The sequence below is a fragment of the Calidris pugnax genome, unplaced genomic scaffold, assembly GCF_001431845.1.
Source record: "Calidris pugnax isolate Ruff unplaced genomic scaffold, ASM143184v1 scaffold171, whole genome shotgun sequence".
NCBI lineage: Eukaryota > Metazoa > Chordata > Aves > Charadriiformes > Scolopacidae > Calidris > Calidris pugnax.
In genome coordinates this window covers 4,941,988-4,959,726 of record NW_015091064.1, presented here as the reverse complement: position 1 = coordinate 4,959,726, position 17,739 = coordinate 4,941,988, and the positions used below count along the sequence as shown (strand labels likewise).

Genomic DNA, 17,739 nt, shown 5'->3' with positions numbered 1-17,739 from the left:
TGGCCCATCTGCTTAAAAATAATCTTTAAAAATCCCATTTCCTAGTCCTGTGAGTGTTTTATTATTATTGTAGCAATGTTTTCAAATGATAGTCTAAAATATTCCAGTGAAGGAACTCTTAAATAACTTGATAATACATAAAAGTATTTTATTTAAATGAAAGCATTTTTCTGTATACTTTTAAGATTAGCGTGCAAACACTTATCATAATTCCTTAGCTTTGCATCTATTTCTTAATTATGTTAAAGAATATTATTCACTCTCTCTGTACTGTGAATTGCAGCAGAACCTTCCTGATAATTGCTTTTATACACTGGACGTGAAATGATGTTTCAATGTGAAAATACGTGATAACTTACACTTAACATACTCACATGTATGTACATACTGAAGGGGCACTGTCTAGTTATCATTCAAATCAGCAAAGGTTACATTCAGTTTGCTTATCACCCCGAGGTTTCAGTACACTGCATCCCGCCGGTCACCACGTAATGCCCACACCAAACCCTGACCCTAGAAAAACAAAGAAAAAGCAAGCAAAATTATGTTCTCCGGGTTGAAAGCATCCTATGTCACACCTATTTGCAGTCGGTACACCTGCCTGCTCATCTATATTCATCTGAGGGAAAATGTGAAAGTATATCATTACCACATGCAAGGAAGATTCATTATACACAGGAAGCAAAATGCTTTGTCAAAGCTTCTCCCGCATCATTCAGATCCTGATTTTTTTAACCCTGTACAAAGTGTATCAGGTAGATTTGGCTGCTCTTAAGTTAGTTACCTGGATTAAAATTTTAATAGTCCACATTCTAGCTGATCTTTTCCCCTTCAATTTTCCAAGAAGTCTTAAATGCTCGACTGACCGGGCTCAGATTTATCAACTTTGTCTGAGAACCGAATTTGACTGAAAAGAATAAAAAATTAATTTCAAGCAACTTGAAGTACAATGCTGCTTCCTGCTGTGCAGGCAGGACCTCTGGGTTCTACCCCTCTTCTTTTGCAGTGTGGCCAGTTAGATGCATCTGGAGAATGGACGAGAGGTTCAGGAAACCTTGGGCAGCCTCACCTGAAGAAAGTCACGTAGCTCTCCAGGCTGTAAGGAACTCCAGTATTTTATACCTCTAGGAATTCTTTGTGGGTCCAGTCCTCCTAACCCTGCCTAACACCTTTCCAGGTGCCTTGGAGCATCCTTGACTGGCCTTCACCTGCTGTTCCAGTACGACACTGGTCTTCTGCACATCTTGCGTCACACCAATGAATCCCCTGCAGATGTCTGGAATTCCTTAGGGCACCCCGAATGGCACAAGACCTCTGTATGTGGACAAGTGAATTTAGCCTTAAAAGTCAATTCATACGTAGCTTGTGGTTGTCTAAGTAATTAGACACAGAAAACTATTAATGATTAAGCTCTCCCCGAAGAAGACACCTAGTGGCTACGGCGCCACATTGCTCCTCAGGCTTCATTAACGGCTTTTATTAGGGATGAGATTCAGCTGCCTGAGCTTCTCCTGCCACTTGAGACGACCTTGCACATCCTGCCTGGACTCCAGCTCATGCTGTAGATGGGTTTTCCATAGGTCTTGGGTCAGCCCCATCTACATGTCCTGGATACCATATGGCGTCTCAAATGCCACTAGGCAACCTACATTTAAGCAAGTGAAGACTTAACTCTCTGAAACGGGAGCTTAGGTGTCTAGCACCCACAAAAACTCCTATATTTAGGTGTGTTGATCTCCCACAAATCTCAGCTATAACAGCCTCTAATATGAACTAGAATAGAGTCCTTTCTAGTCATGATATTGGTATCAACATTGTTGAGATACATCATCCAGGGAACACCATATGTAAGATTTATTTGAAACAGCTTCGGTTTACTTGTACCAGAGTTATGTATTGTTATGATAAGAATTTAGTTGTGATTTTCATTGTTTCTTGAAGATGCACATAGATCTGATATACATTATTTCAGTCCTCGTTGTTGCCCCTATAAATTAGAATAGGAACGGTCAGAATTTTCGTGTCCATTCTTGTTTAAGTGGTGGTGCAATAAAAATGGGTCTTTTTACATTTGCTGGCAAGGCTCTGCTCAACCAAATCCTGGCTGGATTGTTTTCCATAGGTAATGGACACGGTTCACTGGAGCATGAGAAAATTAACCTCCTCCATCAAGTCTGCAAAAGCAACTCCTGCCTCCCTAAGGTAACCTTAAGGCCACCCGGAATGGCACCACCGCCTGGCACTCTGGATGTTTCAAGACAGGGTTTTGTCTACCAAGGAGGGAGAGCTGGAGACTCTGTGTGGCACACACAGCTACCCCTGTTACCTGCCACCACCTGGCAGCTTCTTCTACAGGTGCTTTTGAGCATTAGAAATTAACGTTTGGGGAAACTGGTAGCAGCAAGTTGTTTTGCTGTGGCATCGACAAAGCTTTCTTTTCCTCATGGATTTGCGTCCTTCACTACGAGAAGGATTTGTTTGAAGCAAGCTGTGTGGTGTGGTCGACATGCTGAACAGAAGGGATGCCACACAGAAGGACCTGGACCTCATGAAGTTCAGCCAGGCCAAGTGAAGGGTCCTGCATGTGGGTGACAGCAATCTCAAGCATAATTACAGGCTGGAAGGGACCTTTGGAGATGATCTAGTCCAACCCTCTTGCCAAGGCAGGTTCACCAAAGGACATGGACCTGTTGGAGCAGGCTCAGAGGGCCATAAAGGTGATCAGAGGGCTGGAGTGCCTCTCCTACGAAGACAGGCTGAGAGTTGGGGTTGTTCAGCCTGGAGAAGAGAAGCCTATGGGGAGACCTTATAGCCCCTTCCAACACCTAAAGGGGGCTACAGGGGAGATGGGGAGGGATTCTTTCACAGAATCATCATCATGGCTGGAAGGGACCTCCAAGATCAAGTCCAACTACAGGAAAAAAACACAAAACAGAAACCAACAACACCTCACATCACACACACCCACAAACCAATAGTCTCGGGCGCTAGAGCATGCCCTGAAGTGCCACGTCTACATGTTTCTTAAATACCTCCAGGGATGGTGACTCCACCACCTCCCTGGGCAGGCTGTTCCAGTGCCTGACCACTCTCTCAGTAAAGTAATTTTTCCTAATATCTAGCCTAATCCTTCCCTGCCGCAACTTTAGACCATTTCCTCTGGTCCTGTCATTATTCCCTTGGGAGAAGAGGCCAACACCCACCTCTCTACACCCTCCTTTCAGGTAGTCGTAGAGGGCAATGAGGTCTCCCCTCAGCCTCCTCCAAACTAAACATGCCCAGGTCCCTCAGCCTCTCCTCATAGGACCTGTTCTCCAGACCCCTCACCAGCTTGGTGGCTCTCCTCTGGACATGCTCCAGCAGCTCAATGTCCTTCCTGTAGTGAGGGGCCCAAAACTGAACACAGTACTCGAGGTGAGGCCTCACCAGTGCCTTTATCAGGAAGTGTCGTGATAGGACGAGGGGTAAGGGTTTTAAACTGAAAGAGAAGAAAATTAGATTAGATATTAGGAAGAAATTCTTTCCTGTGAGGGTGGTGAGACACTGGAACAGGTTGCCCAGAGAAGCTGTGGCTGCCCCATCCCTGGAGGTGTTCAAGGCCAGGCTGGATGGGGCTTTGAGCAACCTGGTCTGGTGGGAGGTGTCCCTGCCCAGGGCAGGGGGGGTTGGAACTCGCTTATCCCAGCCCCCGCGCAGGATCCCGGCGCCGCCGCACACACACCGCCCCCCCCCAACTCCCCGTCCGGCCTCCGCCGGGCCGGAAGCGGCGCCGGGCCGGAAGCAGGGAGCCGCCTTCCGCTTCCTCTCCCCCCCGGAAGAGGCGGGCAGGGCCGCGGCCATGCAGGTCTCCAGCCTCAACGAGGTGAAGATCTACAGCCTCAGCGCCGGCAGGAGCCTCCCGGAGGTGAGTGAGTGAGTGAGCGAGCGGGGTGAGGGGACGCGCTGCCGCCGTTGTCCCGGCTCGGCTCACCCTGGCCCGGCTTTTCCTGGCCTAGCCTGGCCTGACCTGACCTGGCCTTTCCAGGGGCCACCGCCGGCTCCTGCAGCGGGAGGCTTTAAAAACGTGCTGTGCGGTTCGGGCATGAGCCCCAACCCGGGCCAGAGCCGCTCGCCCGGCTGCCTCTTCTCCTTCTGGTGCCGAGGGCGGGATGTTTAACTAAAACCAGCTGTCGGTGTTTCTGAAACTAAAAATGCAGTTTGAACGTGCGCGTCTCTTAACTGTCGGTGTATCATTTTATAGACCCTTAAAATACACGACTTTGTAAGTTTTCTGCGTGTGGTGGGATGGTAAAGTTTTGCCAGTGGAAGTTTTAAAATAATCAAGCAAAGAATGAATTATCGGCCTGAATGTCTTATGCTCCCAGACTGGGTAAGCTTTAAGCAATTGTCTTTATGGGTAATGAGCTGAAGACTGATTTATATATTTTCTTACAGTGGCTTTCAGACAGGAAGAAAAGAGCTTTACAGAAGAAAGATGTGGGTGAGTGTTGCTGGCGTGGGGTCCTCATTAATACCTGGCTGCACATACATGTCCCGAAGGAGAGCCTTCACTGTCTGACATAAGGAAGTTATGCATAGCTTATATTTTTACAACTACAAAATTAAAGCTATAAATAGTTACTTCAACTCCCTGTAGAGCTTTATTGCAACACAATATTACCAATGTTGTTTTAAATTTCAGACATTAAATATTGGGGCAGTGGATTGTACAGAAACATGATGGATGAATTCCATGTGTGGCTTATGGTAAAGTCCAACTATAAACTCCTCCATGGCATGATGCTAATCTTAGAGTGCAGGAATATCATCATGTTAGCCTCAACTTGTTATACAAAATAAAGATGGCTATTGACATACCAGAGGAAGTGGTGTATAAGAAACTCAACCAACAAAACAATGCAGAGTTAACAGGAGGATGGAATACATCTTAGTTGTGTAAAATGTGTGATAAATATTATCTACTACATTATATAATGACTTGTTACATAGTCACCTCAGAATAGACATCTATTTTGCATGGAGATCAGCTACTTCTCAGGGTGAACAGGCTGTATTAATTTGCTTATAAGGTGTTAATTATACTTAAAAGGTCTTTATACTTCAGAAGATCTTAAAAGAGATCCTCTATATTCTGTTAACTCAACATCCTTCTGTAAGAAACCATTACAGTTTTTTTGACAGATACAGTTGTGCTACCTTTATAAAATACATCTATTTATTTTTCTTTCTTTATAGATATCCGTAGAAGAATTGAACTTATTCAAGACTTTGAAATGCCCACGGTTAGCACAAAGATTAAGGTATCAAGAGATGGACAGTATATTATGGCAGTTGGTGAGTTAACAAAGTGTCTCTCTGCAGCAGAGGTCAAAAGTGCTAGAAACTGTTGTTTGCAGAATGCCTTGGTATTTTACGTAGAAGTGAAGGGAGTTCATTTTCAAATGTAGCATTGAAGTTTGGAAGAGTTTTGGAAGCTTACTGTTAAGGTGTGATAGATTTGGCTGTCTTGGTACTGTTTTCTACTTGGTAGAATGCAGATGTTCTTAGAATCATAGAATGGTTTGGGTTGGAAGGGACCTTTGAAGATCATGTAGTCCAGCACCCCTGCCACTGGGAGGTTATAATGCAATTAAGACCTAAACTGCTTATAATATATTTTAAAAACAAGTTCTTAATTGTTTTTATTGTATGTATGTAAATTTGCTTTAGATAACTTCTGAACATCATTGTTTGAGTGTTGCTTTAAAGGATGGAGGACAACACTACATTTTGTATCTGTAAAAGCAGGATCCAAACATGGGTGCTTTAGTAGGTATTAATAGCATGAGGAGACTTGGTCTTTCAGGCTTACTGGAAGGCATTAATAAATTCTGTATGATGTATCTAGTAATTAGAAAAACCTACATACAAGCAGGGTTGCTTTCAGGCACCAAAGACAAAACATGGGCCATAAGATTATGTTACTAAGAGGCATGTTTTTCCAGTCACATAGATTCTGGTATGATCAGAATATTTACAGTTGAAATGCTGTAAAACCTGCATATGTAAGACATTATAATTAAAAACCAAAACATACACAAAACAAAAAAAAAGGCTTTAATATTATCTTCCTGTTTATTCTTTTATTAATGATTAAATTGTTCTTTCAGGAACTTACAAGCCAAGGATCCGCTGCTTTGATACCTATCAGTTGTCCCAGAAATTTGAAAGATGCTTAGATTCTGAAGGTTAGTATAAGCTATAGCTGTTAGTATAAGGTATCTTTCCTCTATAATTCAGGTTGGACTCAAGTAGAAATTTCCCTCCCTCTGCTGGGCAGGCAGAATGTACTTCGGAGGAACACAAAAATGTAGAGTAAAACATTTAGTTGTTTTTATTGCTGTAGTTTTCCCTTTGCCTCCTTCTTGAAAGTTCTTTGCTCTCCGGGAGCGGTATGAAGAGTGTAGGATGTACCTTGATCCAGTATGTATGGGACTCAGAGAGTGAATGTGGCTGAAGGCTGAGCTCTGTTTGGGGAATGCAGCAGGGGTATGATGGCTGGGTAGTGGTCAGTTCTCCCTCCTTTCTCCTGCTGTGAAGCAGTGTAGTTGGTGAAGGCACAGTGGTTGCACCATCGTTACTGAAATGAGTTCTTACTGTTTTTCCTCTGGATCCCAAGCTCAGTAGGTGGCTTACAGGGTAAAGAGAATTCCATGAGAGTGAGTTTGTTTGGTTTTGTTTTCTTGGAAGTAAGATGCTTAGGGATAGATGGTAGCATGGCCAAGGCCCTAATTACACCTTGTTTGCTACAAATTTGGAGGGAGGACAACGATGCTGAGGAAAACAAGGAGCTATCTAAATGGGAAAGGGGGAGAATCTGCTGGCAGTTAGACTGGGGAGGAGGTCAGAACTGCTGGGGCTCTGAGTTCTAAGGTGCATGGATTTGGGGAATAGTGGTTTTAGTGGCTTTTTTAGTTTGGTTTTGTTAGAAGACTGATGGCTGAAAACTGGGATACAGGGATGACCAAAGCAATGAGGGCATGAGCACAGAGTGGCAGAAGTCCTAAATCACTACGGAAGAATGAAACTGGTCTAACTGTGATGTCTGTGAAAGTGTTGTGAAAAACAAAAATTGAGAACTACTGAATTAGGTCAGGAAAAGGGGAGTAGCTCATGGTGGTGTTTCTTTACCCTGTGCCTCAAGGAGTACAGGGAGTCATGTAGGGTGAAGGGACAGTGCTACAATATAGTAAGAGGGAAGGTGGTAGGGACAGGGGGCAGAGAGGCTGGGGAGAGGAAGGTATGGCAAGAGCAAGACTCACTTTGAAAGAGCAGGAGTCATTGTAATAGTAAGTGCTTGCTGGTAATTAGAGCTTAAAGTAAGTTGTGTTTTTTTTTTTTTGAACTGGCTTCTTGCTAGACTGCAGAAGTATGCTTAATTTGAAACGCAGCATAAGAGTCACTCCAGGTAACTTTAAATGAGCTGCCTCATTTAAATGGAACCAATTTAGCTGAAACAGCTACTCCCTAATGTTCCTAGCCCGGCTCATTTAAAACTAGGCAAAGTTCAATACATTGCAGTGTTCAGCATGGATAGTAGCTTTCAAATTTGTGATTTTTATTTTTTTTTGAGCCTTAAAACTTTTTCTCTGAAAGCACTGACCCCTTAGAAGGATTGCACGTGCAGGTCTGTGCATAGTATGTCTGGATTCGTGTCATTTTTTATCATCTTTGACGGTTTACAGAAGATTCAGGGACCACACACTCACTGAAGACTATTTGATTAGACCTTCCCTGAGCCAATAAATACATGGTTGAGCGTTGTATTGAGGAACGTGTCAAGTATACAAGAACGATAAAAAGATTACAAGATGCTTCATATGTTTCTAAAGTTTTAGAAAACTACTTCTATTTTGCAAATAAAGTTACATAATTAAAGATTTTATCACAATGCCTGCATTATGCATTGACAGCTGTGGGGAATACTTATATGACTAAAGGTTAGCATGAGTGTAAATGTTTTCAGGATTTATGCCAATGTTTGCAAATAAGTTTGCTTACTTAGTTGACTTAAAATTCTCTTGCTCTCTCCTCTAGTGGTTACGTTTGAGATTTTATCAGATGATTACTCAAAGGTATGTTTAATGTTTTCAATGTATAAATGAAAAAATCATTTAATATGTATATTAAAATGCATTTTCATATATAGTAAAGGCAGTCAATCAAAACAACTTTTGGAACAGAAAAGTTTTTTTAAAGAATCAGACAGGATAAACATCTTTTGTACCTTCAAACTGTTGTTTGTGTTCTTTGTCTCTTTGTATTATAATTTGCCTTACCACTTTTAAAGTCTTTTGTCTGTAGTAGAGAAAAAGTTCGGATAATGGTCTATCCTACAAACAAAATAATGTGAAAAATGGCAGACAGGGGGCAGAGAGGCTGGGGAGAGGAAGGTATGGCAAGAGCAAGACTCACTTTGAAAGAGCAGGAGTCATTGTAATAGTAAGTGCTTGCTGGTAATTAGAGCTTAAAGTAAGTTGTGTTTTTTTTTTTTTGAACTGGCTTCTTGCTAGACTGCAGAAGTATGCTTAATTTGAAACGCAGCATAAGAGTCACTCCAGGTAACTTTAAATGAGCTGCCTCATTTAAATGGAACCAATTTAGCTGAAACAGCTACTCCCTAATGTTCCTAGCCCAGCTCATTTAAAACTAGGCAAAGTTCAATACATTGCAGTGTTCAGCATGGATAGTAGCTTTCAAATTTGTGATTTTTATTTTTTTTTGAGCCTTAAAACTTTTTCTCTGAAAGCACTGACCCCTTAGAAGGATTGCACGTGCAGGTCTGTGCATAGTATGTCTGGATTCGTGTCATTTTTTATCATCTTTGACGGTTTACAGAAGATTCAGGGACCACACACTCACTGAAGACTATTTGATTAGACCTTCCCTGAGCCAATAAATACATGGTTGAGCGTTGTATTGAGGAACGTGTCAAGTATACAAGAACGATAAAAAGATTACAAGATGCTTCATATGTTTCTAAAGTTTTAGAAAACTACTTCTATTTTGCAAATAAAGTTACATAATTAAAGATTTTATCACAATGCCTGCATTATGCATTGACAGCTGTGGGGAATACTTATATGACTAAAGGTTAGCATGAGTGTAAATGTTTTCAGGATTTATGCCAATGTTTGCAAATAAGTTTGCTTACTTAGTTGACTTAAAATTCTCTTGCTCTCTCCTCTAGTGGTTACGTTTGAGATTTTATCAGATGATTACTCAAAGGTATGTTTAATGTTTTCAATGTATAAATGAAAAAATCATTTAATATGTATATTAAAATGCATTTTCATATATAGTAAAGGCAGTCAATCAAAACAACTTTTGGAACAGAAAAGTTTTTTTAAAGAATCAGACAGGATAAACATCTTTTGTACCTTCAAACTGTTGTTTGTGTTCTTTGTCTCTTTGTATTATAATTTGCCTTACCACTTTTAAAGTCTTTTGTCTGTAGTAGAGAAAAAGTTCGGATAATGGTCTATCCTACAAACAAAATAATGTGAAAAATGGAATAAGTTATTCTTCCTAGGATAACATTTAGTCTCAGTCCCTTGTGACAAGTGATACACATTTTTGAGAGGGACAGCTATAGGTAAGTTTATAGCCTGATTGTCAGTGTTGTTGTAGCCATGGTGATTCTAAGCATATCAGTGAGGCAAAAACTGAATAGCCTGATTGTCAGTGTTGTTGTAGCCACGATGATTCTAAGCATATCAGTGAGGCAAAAATTGTGGAGAGAAGTAACATCTTGGGGGGGTTGGGTTTTTTTTTGGCAGGCCTGATTGTCAGTGTTGTTGTAGCCATGGTGATTCTAAGCATATCAGTGAGGCAAAAACTGTGGACAGAAGTAACACCTCGGGAGTGTTTGTTTGTTTGGGTTTGTTTTTGTTTTGTTTGGGTTTTTTTTTTGAAGTGGTGTTCCTGGAGGAAACAGTTGAATTTTTGGGACCACCAGCCCTTTTCCAGTCCCAATACAGTTACTGCTTCTAATTCTACTTAACACCTGGCTGTTTTCTTCAAGCTGCAGCAGCTGATGTAATAAAAGATGTTACCTCTTGCTGTAAACTTTGCTTTGCTGATTCATCGAGTGTTAAATATGAAATTTAAGCATATAGTTTTGCTGATTTCATTAGGACAAGCCTTGGTTGGTGGGGTTTTTTTAGTTAAATGTTTATTTTAATACTTTTTTTTTTTTTCTGAGAAGAGACCATAGCATTTCTAGTACAAGTTTGTTTTAATAAATACTTCTATTTGATCATGCACAGGCATTGGGGCACTGTAAATCTTCCAACTGGTATCATTTAGCCTTCTAGCTTTAGTATTTTCAAAATTTTTCCCCTGTGAGATTTTTGAGAATATCTGTGAGTTCAAATCACAGCAGGTGGTGACTGATACAGTACAGTACCCTCCCACTTGTCTGTCTCTGGGAGAATGTTCCTGGTTGTACAGATCAAACAGTTATTTGGGAGACTGACAAACAAATGGCATTCACAAATAAATTTCTGACTGGTTATGAACAGTAAGGCTTGTGTGTGTTTTCAGCTGAAATTGCTCCTGTATTTCAGACTGAAGCCCTACTTTCACAACTTAATATAACCTTATTAATTTTATTTTCCTAAAACTTACCAAATCACTAGAAAGAAAATGAATTTCAGATAGCTGTTCACTTGTCTGTCTCTGGGAGAATGTTCCTGGTTGTACAGATCAAACAGTTATTTGGGAGACTGACAAACAAATGGCATTCACAAATAAATTTCTGACTGGTTATGAACAGTAAGGCTTGTGTGTGTTTTCAGCTGAAATTGCTCCTGTATTTCAGACTGAAGCCCTACTTTCACAACTTAATATAACCTTATTAATTTTATTTTCCTAAAACTTACCAAATCACTAGAAAGAAAATGAATTTCAGATAGCTGTTGTAATGTTTTGAACATGTTAGAAAGAGGGAACAATATTTGAGAAATGACACCTGAAATGCTTAGCATCATAAAAATATTGATTGGAAGGGGACGTTTAGACATCATTTAATGCTTGAACAGGACTGTCAGAAACTGCAAGCATGGAGGTTCCACAAATTCACTGAATAAATTCTTGCAATGCTGCACTGCCTTGTCATAAAGAATTCTTCCTTCCTATCCCACCTGCCCAGGAAAATCTGAAATTTTCATGGTTGCTACTGCAAAGAGTTTGACTCTTGTCATTTCTGTAACTGCACTTCAGTTGCTGGCTGCTATTAGGTTGTTCTACGGCGTGCTCTTTGCCTGACTAAAGAAGCTGAGATTTACCCAACCTTTCTGCATACATTTTGTGTTCTGCATCTTGTCTGTCTTGGTAGCTCTCTTGAAACTTTCAACATCCCTCTTGAATAGGGGGACCCAGCACTAGACACACTGCCTCATGCTTTAGTAGTGCAGGGAAAATAGCTTCTCCCCAGTCTGCTCTGAAGGTGCTCAGAAGGTCACCTTCTGAGGCTTATTTGCATTTTCACAATGAGAACACGCTGTTGGCTTTCATTTCTGTTCGTATCCGTAAGGCCAGTTACACTTCTGTGCTCTCCTAAGTGTTAGACTTAACAGTTTTAGACTTAGGAGAAAGTGATATCTTGTTTTTTTCCACGGCCTTTTGCAGAGACACATGTATTTCTGCTTAGTATTTTTGCCACACACCAGTGGCTGTACTTTTGCTATCCTGAAGCTGTAGTTTTCCGGTAGTGACCAAAATTGATTTAGTATGAAGGAAAGACAAACATGATTTACAGGCAGTTGTATCCACTGTTAATGAAAGGGAACACAAATATCTTCCAAGTCCAATATTGCAGAAATGTATCTTAAAATAGAAAATTATTAGAGGTAAGGCAATTATTAACAGAATATTTAGTTGCTTTTGGCAACTCTGAAAAACTTCCTAAAATCTTTTTGGAGGTAGAGTGGGTGAGAAGAAAATTCACTTTTCTCATTGAAAGCAAACTGCATCTTCTCTGTTCCTGTTAACAGGTTTTTGATGGCTTACTGGTAATAAACTAAGAGAATGGAATACTGATATTTTAAAATCTTTAATTTTGCATTCTCATAGTTTATGTAGCTTCTCTACTGCATGAAAATACAGACATTTCTCCTTTTGCAGTGATGATAGAGAAAAGATTTGATCTGGGCATTGTTTCAAACAGACTTTTAAAGAGCTTTGCTTGTTGTAAACCTCCAGTTGAAGGCATAAAGGCATTAGGCACACGAAGGACTGATTGGGATGTGCATGAAAAACATTATTCTGTAACATCAACTGCACGGTTGCGTCTATAATCTTGGATAAAATTATAGTTATGCTTCTGAAAGACATTACTCTACTTAGTCTTGGACCACAATGAGCAAGTCCTTGAATAAAAGTTTAAACACAGGCTTCTGATATCAGAAAAAGCATAATTAAGGGGGGGACTTAATGATAAATAGTCATGAATTACTAGCCCAGGTCAGTACTTTCTCCATGCTGATATCAGAAAAAGCATAATTAAGGGGGGACTTAATGATAAATAGTCATGAAGTACTAGCCTAGGTCAGTACTTTCTCCATCACTCGTAAGGGAAGAATATACAGATATATAAATAAAGGTGACAGATTCAAAATAACTTTTGTACCTCACCATTTCTGAGCTTCTCATCTCTATTTTCATTGCTAATGATGTAGTTCAGCAATAGAAAATTTGAAATTGTCATGATCTACTACTTTTAGAAAATGCATGTGCTGTACATATTCTAAACTAAATTAGCACTTTTCTAATCTAAGCAAAATAATCATCTCTATTTTCATTGCTAATGATGTAGTCCAGCAGTAGGAAATTTAAAATGGTCAAGATCTACTACTTTTAGAAAAAACTAGCATTTTTCTAATCTAAGCAAAGTAGGGATGAGGCTCAGAGTCAAGGGTTAGCCTGTGATTATCCATCTCGTTTAGCTGTTGGCATGCATCGTGGGACGAGTTTGGGCCAGGCCAACTGTTCCTCCATTTCACAGTGCCTGGGCATGATTTGAGGTACAGCACAAGTGTAACGGATGGTGTGGATGATACTGTCTCTGAAATGGGCAGAATTCCTTCATGTGGATGTGAGTTGTGCCATTTTATGTTCCCATCAGGACTAGAGGGGCAGGTCCTGGCTGTTTTTATTTACTAGACTAGATCCAGCCTTCTAGCAGTGCCTCCCTGTGGGCTCTTCCAGTACTGAGATGTTTGTCTAAGTTTCAGAAAGAAACAATGTGCTGCTTCAGTTGGCAAACAACAAAAAAATGCCCAATGGTTGCAGGTGTCACTTATTGGAACACTGCTGTGCATCAGGATGTATAGTTTGTATACTTAGTACCTACAAACATAGTGGTGTCTGCATGGCATTGTACCTGGAAGAATGTGTTAATTCTGGTGTCTGAAGGAAGTACAGATATTGTTTTTGGTGCAGCATAACATTGAGATGATGGTACTGCTTCTGGTTGCAGAGTCACTTCAAGGGGATTGCATATACTCTTGTAAATATACATTTAATCTTTACTAATAAAGCTTTTTGCTGTGGCTAGTGAGAATGATGAAGCACTAGTTGATTCTATCATTTTAACAGAAATGGCTTAAATGAGTTTGTGCTGTAAGACAAGTTGAGGAGATTGTCATCTGCTTCTGTATATTTCAGTGCTTTATATTTTATTTTCGTATACTTAGTACCTACAAACATAGTGGTGTCTGCATGGCATTGTACCTGGAAGAATGTGTTAATTCTGGTGTCTGAAGGAAGTAGAGATGTTTATTTTGGTGCAGCATTAAAACTGAGATGATGATACTGCTTCTGGTTGCAGAGTCACTTCAAGGGGATTGCATATACTCTTGTGAATATACATTTAGTCTTTATTAATAAAGCTTTTTGCTGTGGCTGGTGAGAATGATGAAGCACTAGTTGATTCTATCATTTTAACAGAAATGGCTTAAATGAGTTTGTGCTGTAAGACAAGTTGAGGAGATTGTCATCTGCTTCTGTGTATTTCAGTGCTTTATATTTTATTTTCAGATTGTCTTCTTGCAATGTGGCAGGTTTGTGGAGTTTCATTCGCAACACGGCCATTACTACAAGACAAGAATACCAAAATTTGGTAGAGATTTCTCCTATCACTATCCATCGTGTGACCTGTATTTTGTAGGAGCAAGGTATTGATTAAGTGGTTTATATTGTTTTGCTTTTGTTAGTGGTTTTCCAAAAATAAAATTACCATTAAAATATAAGAAAAGTTTGGTGCAGCATTAAAACTGAGATGATGATACTGCTTCTGGTTGCAGAGTCACTTCAAGGGGATTGCATATACTCTTGTGAATATACATTTAGTCTTTATTAATAAAGCTTTTTGCTGTGGCTGGTGAGAATGATGAAGCACTAGTTGATTCTATCATTTTAACAGAAATGGCTTAAATGAGTTTGCGCTGTAAGACAAGTTGAGGAGATTGTCATCTGCTTCTGTATATTTCAGTGCTTTATATTTTATTTTCAGATTGTCTTCTTGCAATGTGGCAGGTTTGTGGAGTTTCATTCGCAACACGGCCATTACTACAAGACAAGAATACCAAAATTTGGTAGAGATTTCTCCTATCACTATCCATCGTGTGACCTGTATTTTGTAGGAGCAAGGTATTGATTAAGTGGTTTATATTGTTTTGCTTTTGTTAGTGGTTTTCCAAAAATAAAATTAACATTAAAATATAAGAAAAGTTAAAAATAGGAAGAAGTGGCAGTTCCTTATGAGTTAATCATGTAGACTGTGAAGAGTGGAAAATGTGAGAAGACTAAGATTAGTTCAGTTTCTTGTGCTGTTTTAAGACTTTTTCTTCTTTGATTCTAAATCCAGGTACATTATGTATTTGCAAATTTGTTACAAAAATTGCAATTGAGTGTGCTGTTTTAAAAAGTGATTAGCATCTAAGGAAGGAAAATTCACTTCTGTCCTGGTTGGTGTTCTGTTGCTGTTAGTGTGAGTCAAATCGCATATAATAATTGAGTTTGTGAGAAGACAAAGTGAAAATAAAATGGGGTCTTTAGGGTTTCAAATAAAATAAGTAGCAATTCAAGATGTAATGTAAATCATAAGAAGTTAAAAGATTTTAGGAAAGGAATTAATGCATCTTTTCCCTGGAAAAAGAATAATTGGTAGGATATTGCAGTGTAATAAATATCTTTAGTGGACATGCACATTTCTCTCAGTATTTTTAACACTGAAGGACAGGTGTGTCTTATATTTTACAATATGAAGGCTGAAAATTGTGTATTTGGTAAAATTAGGCTGTGAGCAAGAATCTTTATAAGTCCTCTGAACTTAAAATAGTATTTTTTAGTGTTTGTAAGAGAAAGGAGTAATTTTTGATTTTTTCCTTTGTAGTTCTGAAGTATACAGGCTAAATCTGGAACAAGGAAGGTTTCTCAACTCCCTGCAGACTGATGCTTCGTAAGTTATCTGTACTGCGTGAGGTCTCTCTGTCTTCTTTCCACCAGGTGGAAGCAAACTCCTAGCATGCTCACCATCAGTCCTGTATCTGAATACTGCCTAAACACATCGAAGAGTCTGAGACATATGCTGAGTCTGAGCCTCATTTTATTTTATGTTCTGTAATTCTTTGTTCTAGTTTTTATGCTTTAATTTAGTTTTCTTTTGTGGATATTTTAAAATTACTTAATATAGACTTGTAATAGGTATTATATAACTTGATCTTAAGAGCATTTCATTAAAACTTCGCCATTATTGCTCAATTTAGCCATCATATAGAGATCTACCCACAGGGTATGTACTTTCCCAGACACGTCTTTGTCCTTCTGCTCTTCGAGTAGCCCAAAGAGAATTTTTATATCTGCAGCATGTGTCTGATTCCTTTGAAAACCCTACTGGAGCAGGAGCTGGGCTTCTTTCATGTGGGGAGAGGCAGATGAGAAGAACAGACTTGACTTGATAAAGTGGGTAGTTGGTAGGCAACAGCTGGTGTTCAGTGGGTAGGAGAGCTTAATGGGCGAAGCAATATTTGGGAAGGCACAATACAGAAAGTCAGCAGCAGAAAAAAAAGGGGGGAAATCCTGGAGTAGGAGAGCTAAGAGTGTAGTGTAAAATCTGAATTAGAGGGCTGAGACTTGAGGTTGTGGGAAGGTTGTGAGGTTGGGGAGTTGGATGATTTATAGAATTAGAGGTGGAGGGGTTTGAATGGAAGAAGCTGGAAAGTGCCAGGATGAGTAGTGTAAAGTACAAAAATATTTGTACTTTGAAAGAGTTGTTGGAGAAATACAGGGCTCTTGGGTGTCCTGTTGAGAAATAGGGTACTTGGGTGAGGGAAAGAAAGACAGGCCATTCATCAGAATATGCTGGAGATGTAAGCTTCAGAATTTAAATCAGGAAGACCTTTTGCCATAACTGAGTGGTTTAAGAATATAGTGGAGCCAGAGGGATATGGCAACCCTTGGTGGTAGGTGGTGGGTATGGGCAGAAACCACAGAATCATTCAGGTTGGAAAGAACAGCAGAGCCCAGCCTTCTGCTGGAGGCATGGTCACACAGAGTTCGGGTGAATTTTCCCTGGGGGGTGTTAAAAACTCCAAGGACGGAGATTCTGCAGCCTCTGTGGCAAACTATTCCAGTGGTTAGTTATCTGCGTGGTGTAAAAATATCTTGGCATCCAGTTGGAACCTTACCTGTTTCAAGTCATCAGCACTGTCTCTGATGACTCCAAATTCTTGGTAAGCTTCTCTTAAGCATGGGAAGCTGTTATTAGTTGGCCATCCGTCCCTCCATCACTCCAGCTTTTGCTTTTCCAAGCTGAACAATAGCGTGCATGATTACAGAAATCTTTTCAGTTGTTCGTGTGTTTAAATTATTCTGAGGTCATTAAACTTGCTTCTTTTTCTGTTGTAGAGAGAGTAATGCCTGTGACATAAATCCTGTGCACTTCTTGTTTGCTATGGGAACAGCTGAGGTAAATGTTTGCATTCCTTTTATAAAAAGGGCAGTAGTGTTTGTTTCTTTTTTATATTATTTGCATGAGGATAAGAAGAAATCATGACAGGAACCTAATTAATTAACTTGATCTCATTTGCTGTGTTAAGTATAGATCTATTAAACAAAATGATTTTTTTAGAGCATAGTGCAGATATAATTTCTGAGCTGCCGTGGTTGGATGGGAGAGAAAATAATGTTATTGTGCTTTACAGTATAGCCATCTGTAGAAATTAACTAGCATGTGTAGCCTATTAATCTTCAAAAAAATTCGTGTTAATGATTTTGATTCAGATCATGTTTTTTAAAAATATAAATGAAACATGTGAAGCTTGTATGCCATTATTAAAACAAGTCATGTCAACCTAGGAAATTTGATTAATTATTCATAGACAAAGTAATTCATAATTGTATTTAAAGATTTTCAGGATACCAGACATAAGCTTGAAATGTATTTTCTAAACTGTTTAGGGTAAAGTGGAATGCTGGGATCCTAGAACTAGAAATCGAGTTGGACTGTTGGACTGTGCTTTAAACAGTGTGACAGCAGACACAGAGTGAGTAAAGGCTGCCTTTTCAAAGTGTGGGGTTCTGTCTTTTTTTTTTTTTTTTTTTTTTTTTTTTTTTTTTTTTAGAAGTTTTGATTTTAGAAACAAATCCGCTTTTATGGCATAATATTTTTTTTTTTCCTGACGGCATTTAAATACT

General features: G+C 39.5%; 1 protein-coding gene across 2 annotated transcripts in view; it reads left to right on the top strand.

The window, feature by feature from the left end:
* The first annotated feature begins 3,794 nt into the window (after positions 1-3,794).
* The window catches only part of NOL10 (nucleolar protein 10), a 57,603-nt gene continuing 43,658 nt past the window's right edge, over positions 3,795-17,739 (top strand). Inside the window, exons 1-9 of one of the 2 annotated variants that reach the window (XM_014956904.1) lie at positions 3,795-3,904; positions 4,435-4,480; positions 5,236-5,334; positions 6,150-6,227; positions 9,230-9,267; positions 14,080-14,216; positions 15,437-15,502; positions 16,951-17,011; positions 17,503-17,588. In XM_014956904.1, the coding sequence (XP_014812390.1) occupies positions 3,839-3,904; positions 4,435-4,480; positions 5,236-5,334; positions 6,150-6,227; positions 9,230-9,267; positions 14,080-14,216; positions 15,437-15,502; positions 16,951-17,011; positions 17,503-17,588 (677 nt within the window). In that variant the 5' untranslated portion in view covers positions 3,795-3,838. Of the gene's footprint in view, positions 3,905-4,434; positions 4,481-5,235; positions 5,335-6,149; positions 6,228-8,076; positions 8,115-9,229; positions 9,268-14,079; positions 14,217-15,436; positions 15,503-16,950; positions 17,012-17,502; positions 17,589-17,739 lie in introns of both variants that reach the window. The other variant, XM_014956903.1, reaches the window with a different exon arrangement.